General features: G+C 40.1%; 3 protein-coding genes and 2 pseudogenes across 3 annotated transcripts in view; 2 read left to right on the top strand and 3 right to left on the bottom strand.

The window, feature by feature from the left end:
• LOC107690788 (histone H3.1/H3.2-like) overlaps positions 1–1,688 on the bottom strand; it is a 6,912-nt gene extending 5,224 nt beyond the window's left edge. Inside the window, exon 1 of the mRNA XM_016489204.1 lies at positions 1,374–1,688. Within this exon, the coding sequence (XP_016344690.1) occupies positions 1,374–1,665 (292 nt within the window). The 5' untranslated portion in view covers positions 1,666–1,688. The remainder of the gene's footprint in view (positions 1–1,373) is intronic.
• Positions 1,689–2,258: 570 nt separating this feature from the next.
• Positions 2,259–2,732, bottom strand: LOC107690786 (histone H2A-like). Its single transcript, XM_016489203.1, has one exon. It carries the CDS (start codon positions 2,693–2,695, stop codon positions 2,309–2,311), a length of 387 nt encoding a protein of 128 aa, XP_016344689.1. The 5' UTR covers positions 2,696–2,732; the 3' UTR covers positions 2,259–2,308.
• A 1,692-nt stretch (positions 2,733–4,424) lies between these two features.
• Positions 4,425–4,959, top strand: LOC107690787 (histone H3.3-like; annotated as a pseudogene).
• Positions 4,960–6,073: 1,114 nt separating this feature from the next.
• LOC107690785 (histone H4-like) lies at positions 6,074–6,862 on the top strand (annotated as a pseudogene).
• A 557-nt stretch (positions 6,863–7,419) lies between these two features.
• Positions 7,420–12,328, bottom strand: LOC107690789 (uncharacterized). The gene is made up of 5 exons (XM_016489205.1): positions 11,964–12,328; positions 9,492–9,587; positions 9,123–9,378; positions 7,878–7,893; positions 7,420–7,780 (listed from the first exon to the last, which is right to left on the bottom strand). Exons 1-5 carry the CDS (start codon positions 12,114–12,116, stop codon positions 7,567–7,569), a joined length of 735 nt encoding a protein of 244 aa, XP_016344691.1. The 5' UTR covers positions 12,117–12,328; the 3' UTR covers positions 7,420–7,566.
• Between the last annotated feature and the right edge of the window lie 1,608 nt (positions 12,329–13,936).

The following is a 13,936-nucleotide window of genomic DNA, read 5'->3' on the forward strand; positions in this document are numbered from 1 at the left end:
GAGTGGCTTAACAAGAGGAATACAACAACTGTAGCTAAGTTCCTTGACACGTCTGTGTGTGGTGGCTTTTGATGCCTTGACCCCAGCCTCAGTTCATTCCTTGTGAAGTTCACTCAAATTTTTGAATCGATTTTGCTTGACAATCCTCGTAAGGCTGCGGTTCTCTCGGTTGGTTGTGCATCTTTTTCTTCCACACTTTTTCCTTCCACTCAACTTTCTGTTAACATGCTTGGATAGAGCACTCTGTGAACAGCCAGCTTCTTTGGCAATTAATGTTTGTGGCTTACCCTCCTTGTGAAGGGTGTCAATGATTGTCTTCTGGACAACTGTCAGATCAGCAGTCTTCCCCATGATTGTGTAACCTAGTGAACCAAACTGAGAGACCATTTTGAAGGCTCAGGAAACCTTTGCAGGTGTTTTGAGTTGATTAGCTGATTGGCATGTCACCATATTCTAATTTGTTGAGATAGTGAATTGGTGGGTTTTTGTTAAATGTGAGCCAAAATCAGCACAATTAAAAGAACCAAAGACTTAACCTGCTTCAGTCTGTGTGCATTGAATTTACTTAATACACGAGTTTCACAATTTGAGTTGAATTACTGAAATAAATGAACTTTTCCACGACATTCTAATTTATTGAGATGCATCTGTATGGTTTGTTTTTGGAGTATATCATTTCTAGGTTTTTTTGACTTCCCCATGATTGTGTAGCCTACTGACCCAGACTGAGAGACCATTTAAAGGCTCAGGAAACCTTTGCAGGTGTTTTGAGGTAATTAGTTGATTAGGGTGTGACACCATGACTTTCCAATATTTAACTTTTTCACAATATTCTAATTTTCTAAAACAGAATTTTGGGTTTTCATTATCTGTAAGGCATAATCATCAAAATTTCAAGAAATAAAGGCTTGAAATATTTCACTCTGTGTAATTAATCTACATAATATACGGGTTTCACTTTCTGAAATGAGTGACAGAAAATATTGGCCTTTTTCATATTATATACATTTTTTTGTAGATGTACCTGTACATTAAACATTACAAGAGACATGAGACAGTTTAAAAATGAGTTTATAATAAATTAACTTTATATTTATGCATTTACACGTCGCTGTATTATATACACATGCATATAAGCACGGCATTATATATATATATATATATATATATATATTTTACTTACACAAACTATTTAATTACACAGTAAGTGATTAACAGTTACACGTCGGTTATGTTTTGCATGTGTTTGCGTATTCTTAGTAATGGGAAAATAAAACTACTCAAACTCATAAAATCCGGTCCCAGACAGAATTTCTTCAAAAGGTGAAAGCAACGTTAATTTCTATTCATATTCGGACAGCGGAAACTCTCACTCAGTGTGGTTGTGGTGGCTCTTAAAAGAGCCTTTGGGGTGTAACGCGGCTGCTGCGGCGGCGGGGTTAAGCGTCGCACCAGACGCTGGAAAGGCAGTTTGCGGATCAGCAGCTCGGTGGACTTCTGATAGCGGCGGATCTCTCGGAGAGCCACGGTCCCGGGCCGGTAACGGTGGGGCTTCTTGACGCCGCCGGTGGCTGGGGCGCTCTTCCGGGCAGCTTTAGTAGCGAGCTGCTTCCTCGGGGCTTTGCCACCGGTGGACTTACGAGCGGTCTGCTTGGTTCTTGCCATCACTGAGATCCACTTCTACGTCTGTTCTACATAAGTAGAATATGCAGCTCTATGTTACGCGTCTGCTTTTAAAGCCTCATACAGCCACAGCTTATGGCGTCTTAAAGGAGCAAAGGCTTGTGATTGGCTGATGTGTGAAGTCTGAGCTTGACTGCTAGCCAATGACTGCGCATCTCCTGTTTTCAAACGGAGCTGGTTATGTTTCCCGCTCAAATTGCTTCGTTCTTGTTTAGTACTTCAAGCATCACCACAAATACACTTCACGCTAGCACACCAATTTAGGCTTCATACTCGCGTTATTTTATTCCATAGCTCTAAACTATTCATTAATCCGATATCATCAAAATTACCTTACCACCTGAATAAAATTACAAATACACTAAAGACACCATCCAAAGAACATATTTTGTTAATGTGATGTGATCACTCATTGATAAGCTCTGCCACAGCTCGCCTCGCGTCTGTTATTGCGTTGGCTAATGTCCATTTATTCTTTACTGACGTTTAATTTAGTTATTTTTTTATTAAATGCTTTTGCGGTATGTACGCTACTGATGAAATGAAGTTAAAGAAAAGTACTCTGAGAGAAAAAATTGGTGGCTCTTAAAAGAGCCTTTGGTTTCAGAAACAGACTAGAATCTGTTTACTTGGCTTTGGCCGGTTTCTCGCTCTTCTTGGGCAGCAGCACGGCCTGGATGTTGGGCAGCACGCCGCCCTGAGCGATGGTCACTCGGCCCAGGAGTTTGTTCAGCTCCTCATCATTGCGCACCGCCAGCTGCAGGTGACGGGGAATGATGCGGGTCTTCTTGTTGTCTCTGGCGGCGTTTCCAGCCAACTCCAGGATCTCGGCGGTGAGATACTCGAGCACAGCCGCCAGATAAACGGGAGCTCCGGCACCGACGCGCTGTGCGTAGTTACCTTTGCGAAGAAGTCTGTGAACACGACCGACGGGGAACTGCAGCCCTGCTCTGGAGGAGCGACTCTTTGCCTTCGTTCTTGCCTTGCCACCGGTTTTGCCTCTTCCACTCATTGTCAAAAATAACAATTTCTGCGTTGATACAAGCAAAATAATGAGCCTAATAATTCCGCTCTCCTGTTTTTAAAAGAGCGTGCGAGTCGCCCATTGGTTTAGAGTCTGTAAGATTTCAAACCAATCACTGAACTTTCCTCCAACACTGACCGCCGAAGCCACGCCTCCACAGCTGGCGGTCTGATTGTGCAGCGTTAAGAAACATCGCGACAGAAAACATTCAAGAACTTGTGGCGGGGTGTTCAAGTATTTCAAAATAATTGTCAAGGCAAAAAGCATTTATAAATAGTTTTTAAACTAATTAAATTTAGATCAATGATCCATTAAAGCTGTTAATATTAATTTATGTGTATTACTTTGTGGCTTTTCTAAATACACAGTCAACATGTAAAACACTGAGTCGAGGTAAACTCAGATACACTCTTCTATTTTAACTTTTTGTCAGCTTTTTTATTTGCACCGTATACTTCTGATTGTAGGCATACTCCGTCATCTTGCTGTCTACAAAAGTTTTCTGATGACACTGAACTTGTGGCTCTAATCAAACAAAATAATGATTTGGACAATAGAAGAGAGCTTCAGCTTGTTGTTATATGGTGTGATTAGAACTCAGATACACTCTTCTATTTTAACTTATCACCTTTTTATTTGCACCGTATAGTTAAGATTTTAGGTCATCCTGCTGTCTACACAATTTTCTGATGACACTGCACTTGTGGATCTAATCAAACAAAATAATGATTTGGACCATAGAAGAGAGGTTCAGCTTTTTGTTACATGGTGTGATTTTTATTTTATATTTTATTTAATTTGATTTGGAGAAGACTAATGAGTTGATCATTGATTTCAGAAGACAAGGAAGCAGTAATAGCGGTGACAATCCATGGTCAGAAGACAGAAATAGTTCAGTCTTACAAATATACTGGCATCCATTCTGACGGTAAATTAAAGTGGAAAATGAACAGTGAGTTTAACTTGAAGAAGACCGAGTCGAGATGATTATTTTTGAGAACGTTAAATTCCATTGGTATTAGTAGAAAGCTTCTTATGTCTTCTATCAGGGAATTCTGACCAGTTTTCAGTTCTATGCAGTGCTCTGCTGGGGAGCTAATATCACTGTGGATGATACAAATAGGGATTAATAAACTGATCAGAAAGGCCGGATCAATTATTGCTTTTACTCCAGATTCTCTTGAGGTTTTTGTGGAAAAGAGAACAAGGGCAAAATTTAAACTGATTTTGTACTTTGAAGGACATACACTAGATGGTATTTTTACAACTACAGTGTTCATTTCGTGGGAGATTAGTAAAGCCTGTGTTCTACAGAACGATTTATAAGGTATTTTATCCCTACTGCTGTGTGTAATGTGTATATGAAATAATTGTGTTGTATTCATTGCTCAGTTATTAATTGTTGCCAGCAGTTTACAACGCTGCTGAATGAGTTGCTGATGGATTGTGTCTGTTGATTTATTTATTATGTTGTTTTTAAAGTACAATGGTGGTACAAATTAGTTGTTTCTTAACCTAACCTTACTTCCACAAAGTGAATTGCTCTTTCTTTAGAGTTAGTGGGTGGCTCTTAAAAGAGCCGTCGTGTGCAGACGTCACACATCAGCCAATCACAAGCTTCTGCACCCCGACGCCATCCTGAGACGCTTTAAAAGCAGCTGTGTTGCAGAGATTGTTATTTTCACAGCTCATAGCTTAAAGCAATTAGGCTGCTATAATGGCAAGAACCAAGCAGACCGCTCGTTAGTCCACCGGTGGCAAAGCCCCGAGGAAGCAGCTCGCTACTAAAGCCGCCCGGAAGCCACCGAGCTGCTGATCCGCAAACTGCCTTTCCAGCGTCTGGTGCGAGAAATCGCTCAGGATTTCAAGACGGACCTGCGCTTCCAGAGCTCCGCCGTCATGGCCCTGCAGGAGGCCAGCGAGGCTTATTTGGTCGGTCTGTTTGAGGACACCAACCTGTGCGCCATCCACGCCAAGAGAGTCACCATCATGCCCAAAGACATCCAGCTGGCCCGCCGCATCCGCGGAGAGCGCGCTTAACCCCGCCGCTGCAGCAGCCGCGTTACACCCCAAAGGCTCTTTTAAGAGCCGCCACAACCACACTGAATGAGAGTTTCTACAGTAACGCTTAATATTACGAATAGCAAGTGCAGTACAGTGCTCACAAGCTTAATGCATTTAGTCTTGCGTTTTTCCTTGTTTTTTTATTAAGCTTTAATTCTCTTGTAAAGGACACACACTGAGGAAAACAACACACATATGCCACTTTAATCATTTTTTTTTTTTGGTTTCTCAATGACAAACTGATTAAAATAAATACAATGAACTTTCTCCTAAAACGCTTATGAATATATTAGTCAAGTGCAACTATATAAGGGCCATTCTACAGAATTGGTGGAAACTGCTGTCCCACAATCAACAGACATTTAAAATGCATTTAAGTATTCAAATCTTAGATGTTTACGAATATCCTTTTATTATCTATTGAAACCCACAATATTTAAAATATCTAAGCTTTATATACATGTGTGTATATATATATATATATATCATCATTTTTGGGTGCTTTCAATTGCGAGGTGGTTGTCCTGAGCCCTAAATTTCTACTTATGAAAATTATATTGAAATATGTTTTCCATTTCATTCCATTGTTGTTTTTAAACATTTATTTGTGATTATATATATATATATATATTCTTTGTAAACGATGAAATAAAATTTTGCCCTGTATTTTCATGTATGTTTTAGTTTTAGTTAATTGACTGAGAATGATTTTAAGTACAGCTCTACATTAATGATGAGGAATTATTCCTGTCTTTCTCTCACAGCTACATAGTGAGTAGATTGGTCTCATCATTTTGAGATAAATGTGCTCAAAAGTCTGACAATCTGTGTGTAACGTTAAGGAAAGTCACTACCTAACACATTTTTTTCTACAATTAAGCACCTTTTCTGTGTGTTATTTCATATCATATAGTTTTTATATGTGTACAATGTTCAGAACTGTGCTAGCTAACCATGTGCTGATTAGCATTTCTGAGTAAACAAATGGTAGAAGCGCGGCTCTAGATGATGATGATCTGTAAGTCGCTTTGGTTAATAAAAACGTCTGCCAAATGCATACATGTAAATATGTAGATATGATCTTACAAATCATCTGTCAAACTAATCTTAAAACATGGATTTTAATATGAAACACAGGACAGACATCGTTAGATCAGGTTTGGATTAAACCTCATTGTGTCCTGCTCTAACTAGCGGGGGAGGGGTGCGCCATGTGACGCGCGCTGGTTTCACTTAGGTCCTGTAAGCAAATGTAAAACACGTCCGTGGAGCTCTCGTTTTTTGTTTGTGTTCGTCGCCAGACCGAAGCAAGAAGTATTTGCAGCATGTCTGGAAGAGGCAAAGGCGGTAAAGGACTCGGGAAAGGAGGCGCTAAAATACCTCCCTGGAGTTCTTGACTGTTATTCGTGTTAGTCGCGAGACTGAAGCAAAAAGTATCTTCAGCATGTCTGGAAGAGGCAAAGGCGGTAAAGGACTCGGGAAAGGAGGCGCTAAGCGGCACCGTAAAGTGCTGCGCGACAACATACAGGGAATCACCAAACCCGCTATTCGCCGTCTGGCGCGCCGCGGTGGCGTCAAGCGCATTTCCGGTCTGATCTACGAGGAGACCCGCGGGGTGCTGAAGGTGTTCCTGGAGAACGTGATCCGGGACGCAGTCACCTACACCGAGCACGCTAAGAGAAAGACCGTCACCGCCATGGACGTGGTGTACGCGCTGAAGCGACAGGGACGCACCTTGTACGGCTTCGGAGGATAAACGCCTTTAAACCACGAACCCAACGGCTCTTTTAAGAGCCACCCACACCCTCACAGAAAGAGACCAAGTCGAAGTGAAAATTAACAACAAACTGCTTGTGGATCAACTCTTTCTGAAAACTGAAGCTTACTGCTGATGTGTATAATTATCTGGGAATATGAGTTTACTCGTGTCTTTGAGCCGATAACTACTTATGGAGTTATTCCGTTTTTTTTTATTTATTTTTTTTATTTGTTTTATCACTCGTTCCCTTTGTGCTGTAGAAGGTTTTGTCACCAAAACAAATGTATCGTGTGTATAAACACCTGGCAATAAAGCTCTCTCATTCTGACGTTTATTCTGATACAAATTTAGAGCTCGCATAAAGTTATATATTGCTGTCAGAGGCGCACACAATGAGATTATCCTTTTATTTTCTTGCCTGTCATTTTCTTTTGCTTGTTTAGCCTTCCTTTGGATTAAAGTGGTTTATAAATTATAAATTAAATTGGCAGAACAACAGAAGAGAATAAAGAAAGTGTCTAATCGGTATTGCTCTCCTTTCTCCAAATTATCTCCAATTTATATATATATACAAATTACACTGTTTGATATTTATGCTGTGATATTTAAGACGGATTTGTTTTGTATAGAATATAACAAAACAAAAAGAGCGGGAATTGAAACAAAGGAAACTTAGTCACGTGGGCTGATGTCGTTCAAACACAGAGCGGTGGGCGGGGCTATTTCACCGCCTGTGATTGGCCCTCGTTCCGCTCGTGATACTTCGAGGTGTCCAATCACACACGGGTTTATGGGTTTAGTCTGTGAAAACACGCAATCAGAAGCGTCCACATCTCTGTGATAATTAGCGAGACGCCGGCTGTACATATAACAATCCCGGTCAGATATTCACTTTATTAGGAAGCAGAACCTGAGACTTCATCTTCAGACACTTGCTAGCGTTCTCTCACTCGACAGGCACAGCGTGTTTGAGTCACACTGTTTGTATTGTGCTGTTGAGACGGAGAGACTCGCAGCGGCCTGAAGTTTCCGGTGTTCATTCATATATAAGACTGTAGAACAGCCTGGGAACTGTGTCTAATGAAAAGAGACCGTATGAGCGGGTCTCAGACTCACAGACGGTGCTGAGGAGTGTGTCGGTGTGCTGCCGCAATTCAGCAATGAACTCGCCCATCTTTCCTTCCATCGTTTCAAACAGCGGCTCCGTGTCGACTGTGAGCGCATCAGGGAAAAACAGAGGTCTGTCAGGTCTTTGTGAAGAGTCGATTCCAATGGGAAGCAGATTTACGTTTTTAGACGCAGGTCAGATGTTCAGATATCAGGTATATATGATAAAAAAAACAACACTTGCTCAGAATGAATACTACAAAAAAAAAAAATTAGGATCATAAACAGATGCTTATGCTTTTGCAAAAATTTCCGTTCTGATTTTATCTACAGGTCATTAGATATAGAATTCTGAAGTGAAATAATTTAATGTGGTAAGATTAAAACATATCCAGCAAAAATTTATATTGTAGATTAAGCAGCGAATATATTTTACTTATTAAAAATTAATGGAGCTGCGGCTTAAAACATGTTTCTGTGCTCCTGAATGTTTCTGTGAGTGGGCTTTATCTTACCTATAAATAAAGTTTCTGCCTCAGTAAAATAAGCTGGATTTGTGCAAGTTATACAAGAAACATCTGTTTCATAATTTGATATTAAGAAAAGTTATGTTTGTGGGCAAATGTGTCTCCTTTGCCTTGTTGTGGATTGGAATTAACCCTTCGCCGGGAGTTTGATTGACAGGTGATCTGACCAATCATAACACAGAATCTGCCATTTTGTCCGACAAACAAACCAGACAGAAGAGTCGATTAACGTCGGTGGACTTGAAGTTGAAAAATGGTGTGTATTGATGTCTTTCCACATTTGAAACAAGATATCTTCTGTTGTTCATTCATGTTTATTTTGTGCTATAACTAGTAGTAAAGAGGAAGAGATGATCGGTTTGCGCTTGAACTGAGGCACTACAGCGATCTGTCAGGTCTTTGTGAAGAGTCGATTCCAATGGGAAGCAGATTTACGTTTTTAGACGCAGGTCAGATGTTCAGATATCAGGTATATATGATAAAAAAAACAACACTTGCTCAGAATGAATACTACAAAAAAAAAAAATTAGGATCATAAACAGATGTTTATGCTTTTGCAAAAATTTCCGATCTGTGTCGTGTATAAAATCAGTTTTTAGTACCAGTGTAAACGCAGCCTTTGCTTTTGGAGTTAACTACATCTTCAGTGTTTTCTGTAGAGCCATTTGCAGATTTACTTTTTTTTCCCTTCCCATCACATCGGTCTACTATTGTTGTATGAACCATTTCAGATAAACCTGACCCTAAATTGTTATGCAAAAACTAAAACTGTAGTTGGTTGCTTTCCATTTTCCCTTTTAAGAGGTCAGTTCTGAGCCAGAATAAACTGCAAAGTGGACCAGACTTCATGCTGACAGTCAAACGTCTAGAGTTACTACAACCACTGTCTTTCTTTCAGTCCGACAACAAAAGAGTTTAGGTTTCGGTCAAGAACAGTCACAGATCATTTTAAGAATTCAGTATCGGTGTGTAAAATGTACCTTGATGAATTGGAAAGTGTCGCTCTCCTGTAGAAGCCTCTCAAAGCCCGAGTGAACGTCTTGCAGACGGGTTTGATCCTGCGCTATTCGACTCAGGTTCTGCTGGATTCCCGAACATTGCTCACCGTGATGAGTGCTGATACAGTCACGCAGCGAGCACAGAAAAGCATCCAGATGTGCAATAGACGTCTCTCGGAAAGCATTCAGGTGTTGGTCTGTGTCGTCCCGGTAGGCCTTGAAGAGATCAGCATTTTTGTAAAACTAAAAACTTCATGAACATTAAACAGAACGTGAAGGACAGAGTGTTTAGTCTGTAAAAGAAACGAATGCCACAGAACTAACTTCACCTTGCTGTGCCGTTCAATCTCCTTTTGTTCCAGTCGATTTTTTTCTGCCTTAAGGATCTTTCTGTTCGTCTTGTGCAGCTGAATGTCAAGATAGGCCTAGAGAAAACAACAGAGATCAGAGACAGAGAGAGCAAGAGTTCTCACATCTGACTGGCCATGCAAAACTTGAGGTTTGTTTCACTTCGCTTTTAGACACACACTCGCAAACTTCCCTTCAGAGAATCCCCACCACCATCTTGAAGAGCACTGCACTTCATCAAATAAATGAGGAAAGTTTATTAAAATGGGCTGAAAATAACTGTAACTATAAATATAACCATGCATACACAAATTAGTCCCTGCTTCCACTCAGTTACAGCAGCTCAGACAACCTGCTCCACTTTGACTTCGTTAGCTGAAGTAGTAAATGCTACACAACGGCAAGCACCAGTACTTGAGTAATTCAGCCATATATGTTTGATCCAGAAGTTTATTCTGAAGAAGAAGAGTAAGATGAATAAGAATGAATGTATCGCTCTCTAAATCTCCAGATTACATTATCAAACTGCTAATAATGATTGCTAATGTTACACAAACCATGTTCCCGTTCACCAGCTAACGATATTGAGATATTAACTTGATAATGCAAGTTCGACAGGATCGGCTACATGTTCGTGACGGTAGGAAACTGGATATTTCAAACAGCATTGTTGAGACTGTCTTTGGCACACTGCAGTTTTATAGAGAAAACGCTCACAAAGGGGTTTACTAATGAATTTGTGTAGGGATGCAACGATTCACTCAACTCATGATTCGATTCGATTCGCGATACTGATTTCACGATTTTTTAAAACAAAATTAGATTTAAGACAAATTATAAATGAAAAGGTATCCTTTTATTATTTCTTTGACAAAATGCTGCACATTTCTTTGTGAAACAGAAATATGTCAAATAACAAAACTACATTGAAATTTTAAAACAAACCCCATATCTAATAAAAAAAAATTTAAAACAAAAAAAAAACAAAAACCTCTTCATATAAAAACACACAAACAAACAATTGCAATGATATCTTGCAGTTGAAGACGATCCAATTGTTTTACATAATAAGACTGAACATTATAAAGAGAGATCAGAAATACTGACAACAACAGAAAGTTGCGGTTGCACTTTATTCGTTGGTCCGCTTTAGACGGTCTACTAACTGTAAGTAACTTTGCAACTACATGTCAACTAACTCTCATCAGAGCATTTGTAGACTGTTAGGTTAGGGTTAGTAGAATAAGCTGCCGTACTTGCAAAGATAATTATAGTCAGTAGGACGTCTGTTGAGCGACCATCAAAATAACGTGTCAGCAGATATTAAGCAGACGGTCTACTGATACTCGAGCGACTGCTGGTTTAGCTGCACAGTTACTTACAGGCAGCAGAACACCTAAAGTGGACTATTAAAATAAAGCGTTACCAAAGTTACTGCAAGTGACCATCATTAGAGCCCAAGCACCAACAGTCGGTTGATACAATTGGTGTTAGTGCTGCATGACATTTGCTGATCTGCTGCTGAAAAAACTTGTTTCAAGTCATTTCAGTTCAGTGAGGTCTGAATCAAGTGTAAGAACTTAACACATGAAATGTTCAATATTGCTGTCTTTCCCAGCAAAGAAAGGTGAGTGTGTTAGAGACTCGAGACACAACACATGGAGATTTCTCAAAGCAGCACAACAACAACAACAACAACAACAACAACAACAACAACAACAACAACAACAACAACAACAAGAAGACTGAATAGACTGAATACAACAACAACAACAACAACAACAACAACAACAACAACAACAACAACAACAACAACAACAACAACAACAACAACAACAACAACAACAACAACAACAACAACAACAACAACAACAACAACAACAACAACAACAACAACAAGACTGAATTAAACATGAGATGAATATGATGCAGGTTTCAGGCAGAGCTCACTTCAGCAGCACGTGAAGAAACCGAGAGAGAAAGCGAGCAGAGAGCAACATCAGGAACACAACTATCAGCTTCAGCATCACAGACGATGTCGAGGCGGGTTTGTGAACATGTCACAGCTTTGTTTGAGCTGTACTGCCTAAAACGGCAAAGTGACCCAGTTCACAAACACAGACCTGACAGCAGCACAATGCAGATCACAAACCTTCACAATAACACGCTGTTCTGTGCTTCCCTCGTGTTCTAGACACTCGGAGAACATGCTTTAGTTTAACTCAAACAAAGCAGAACCGAGCCTGACAAGCCCTGCTCGCTGTATCACCCGACGCTAGCACTGACCCGCATGCAGCCGCTTACACTGAATTAGCTTTCTGGCAGATTCTGGACAGATTTGCTTTGATCCACTTGTTGAGTTGAGAGCTGCTGGCCTTCAGAGACGCATAAACTAATGCCACGCGTGCACAAGCATCTGTGCATCATCTATAAGCGCTTATAGCCGCACAAACCTGAGACTCGTTGAGCTGTGAAGCCTCCGGTTGATTCTTCTGATGTTCCTCTGATTGAGAAGAGCCGCGTTCAGCGCCTGATCCGCACACTCTCTTGCTTTCCCGCAGACCAGCTCTTAAACTGCTGTCAGTTATGACACCATACGGTAACATGCACGTTTGTTTAAAAGCAGAATTAATATTTTTTTCAGGCGCCGTATTTAACTGAACTTATTAATAATATGCCAGTCGTGTTCTGGCTACGCATGCAGCAGCGCTGACTAATGACTTTAACCAATCAGAAGAGTCGTTTGATATCACGTGACCAGCGTATCAGGCTGCTGCGTCACACGCCATCACGGCTTGCGTCTGTCAGAGCACGTTTAATCGCGGTGTGTGTTTGTTTCAAACTTTCTGGTCCGGCTTTCTCAAGCCAACTTAAAGTTTGTCTTGACATAATTATTATACCATTCAGTAAATGACAACAATTGTTATGATGAATTATCCATTTAGATAATCAAATACAAAATTAGCCTCAAAATTGTTATCGAAGAGAATATATATATATATATATATTTTTTTTTTAACAACGTCTTGTGATTATGCCAAATAGAAACCCAAAAGCATGCTATTGATACGCATTTTCTTGAGATCGGCTTGATTTGTAGCTCGCAAACTACAATTCCTGTTCATCAATAAGGTGATAACCAGACCCGTTATAAACCTAAATATACTTGATTTAACTACATTAATTGAAAAGTGTACTGTGGCAGACGTTTGGTCATCTTGCGTCAGTAACTGGAGTGTTTGTATGTTTTGTGATGCTTGTTCATGAGTGTCTTGTTTGTCCTGTTCATCTTGTTTGATGGTTGAGTTTCTAGTTTGTCCTGATCTGTTAAACAGCTTCTTCTCAACAGCACATAGTACTCCCACCTGACGCATGCACATATATTTAACTGACTCCCTAAACTTTCCCAGGACTGCTGACATTGACTACAGAAAGAGCCATTATTCATAAGTCGTTTGTGGATTACATTAGAAGCACCACAGCAAGATAGAATACAATAATAAATAAAAGGGCAATGTATCTGAGTCTTCAATGCACAACATGTGAGATTAACAACATTAATCATAAACAGTGGCATTGATTGAATGCACATAGAGAAAACCATACGTTTCTTTCACAGCACATTGAAGTCGGAGTAACATCTGGAGATTCCCAGCTGTTAATGAGCTTTGAATGCAATAACACAGTCATCGATCCTGAAGCGCTGAACCAGAAGAGGCTTTTCAATCATATTTTAGCTCTGTGCGGAGTCAGATAACACCGAGCCGTCTCGTAAACGTGGAGGACTTACATCTGTCCGACCCTGTTCTGTGCAACTCCAGAGGCCTGAGATACTGCAGAGGCAGTCCAAGCGATTCCACGTCTGCAGCGTTTGTGACTGAATCTGGATCTACAAGCGAACCCTGAGGAGACACAGATGCTTCCACAGCGGCGAGAGACTCTGCTCCAAGGCCTTCATCCTGAGCAAAACCCTCCAGCAGCACAAGAGAGCTAAGCAGCAGAGAGAAAAGATGGAAGAATCAGAGCTAATATTTACAGTGTACCATTCACTGTGCAGTTATTTATTGCCATTTGTGTTTGTGAATTCTGCAGTATTATTTGTAATGTTGCTTTTTATTGAAATAAATGTAGCCAAACATCAATAACAGATACATCTCAAAGTTGCATACTGTGCATAATTAATAATCAGCTCTCTGGCTTCTACTGGAATAAATGCGTCCATACAACAGATAACAAATGCATCTCGTGTGTATATTATATAAATAAAAACCAGTGTCCAACAGCATTTTGTTTCACTAAATTACTAAATATTAAGTGGTTAAAACACTTGAAAATAATTTGAATTTACAGACCCACCACCAGAATCATAAATCTTTATATTTATTGCTCTCTCTCTGTCTCTCTCTCTCTCTCTCTCTCTCTCTCT

The sequence above is a fragment of the Sinocyclocheilus anshuiensis genome, unplaced genomic scaffold (assembly GCF_001515605.1).
Source record: "Sinocyclocheilus anshuiensis isolate Anshui unplaced genomic scaffold, SAMN03320099.WGS_v1.1 scaffold6606, whole genome shotgun sequence".
Lineage (NCBI taxonomy): Eukaryota > Metazoa > Chordata > Actinopteri > Cypriniformes > Cyprinidae > Sinocyclocheilus > Sinocyclocheilus anshuiensis.

Bases quoted from the DNA above. Each gene is read 5' to 3' on its own strand.
- LOC107690789 (XM_016489205.1), bottom strand. From the start codon at position 12,116: ATGTTACCGTATGGTGTCATAACTGACAGCAGTTTAAGAGCTGGTCTG. The intron at 9,588-11,963 runs GTTTGTGCGGCT...TGTTTTCTCTAG, and splicing joins CACAGCTCAACGAGTCTCAG to GCCTATCTTGACATTCAGCT. The intron at 9,379-9,491 runs GTGAAGTTAGTT...GATCTCTTCAAG, and splicing joins AGATTGAACGGCACAGCAAG to GCCTACCGGGACGACACAGA.
- LOC107690786 (XM_016489203.1), bottom strand. From the start codon at position 2,695: ATGAGTGGAAGAGGCAAAACCGGTGGCAAGGCAAGAACGAAGGCAAAG.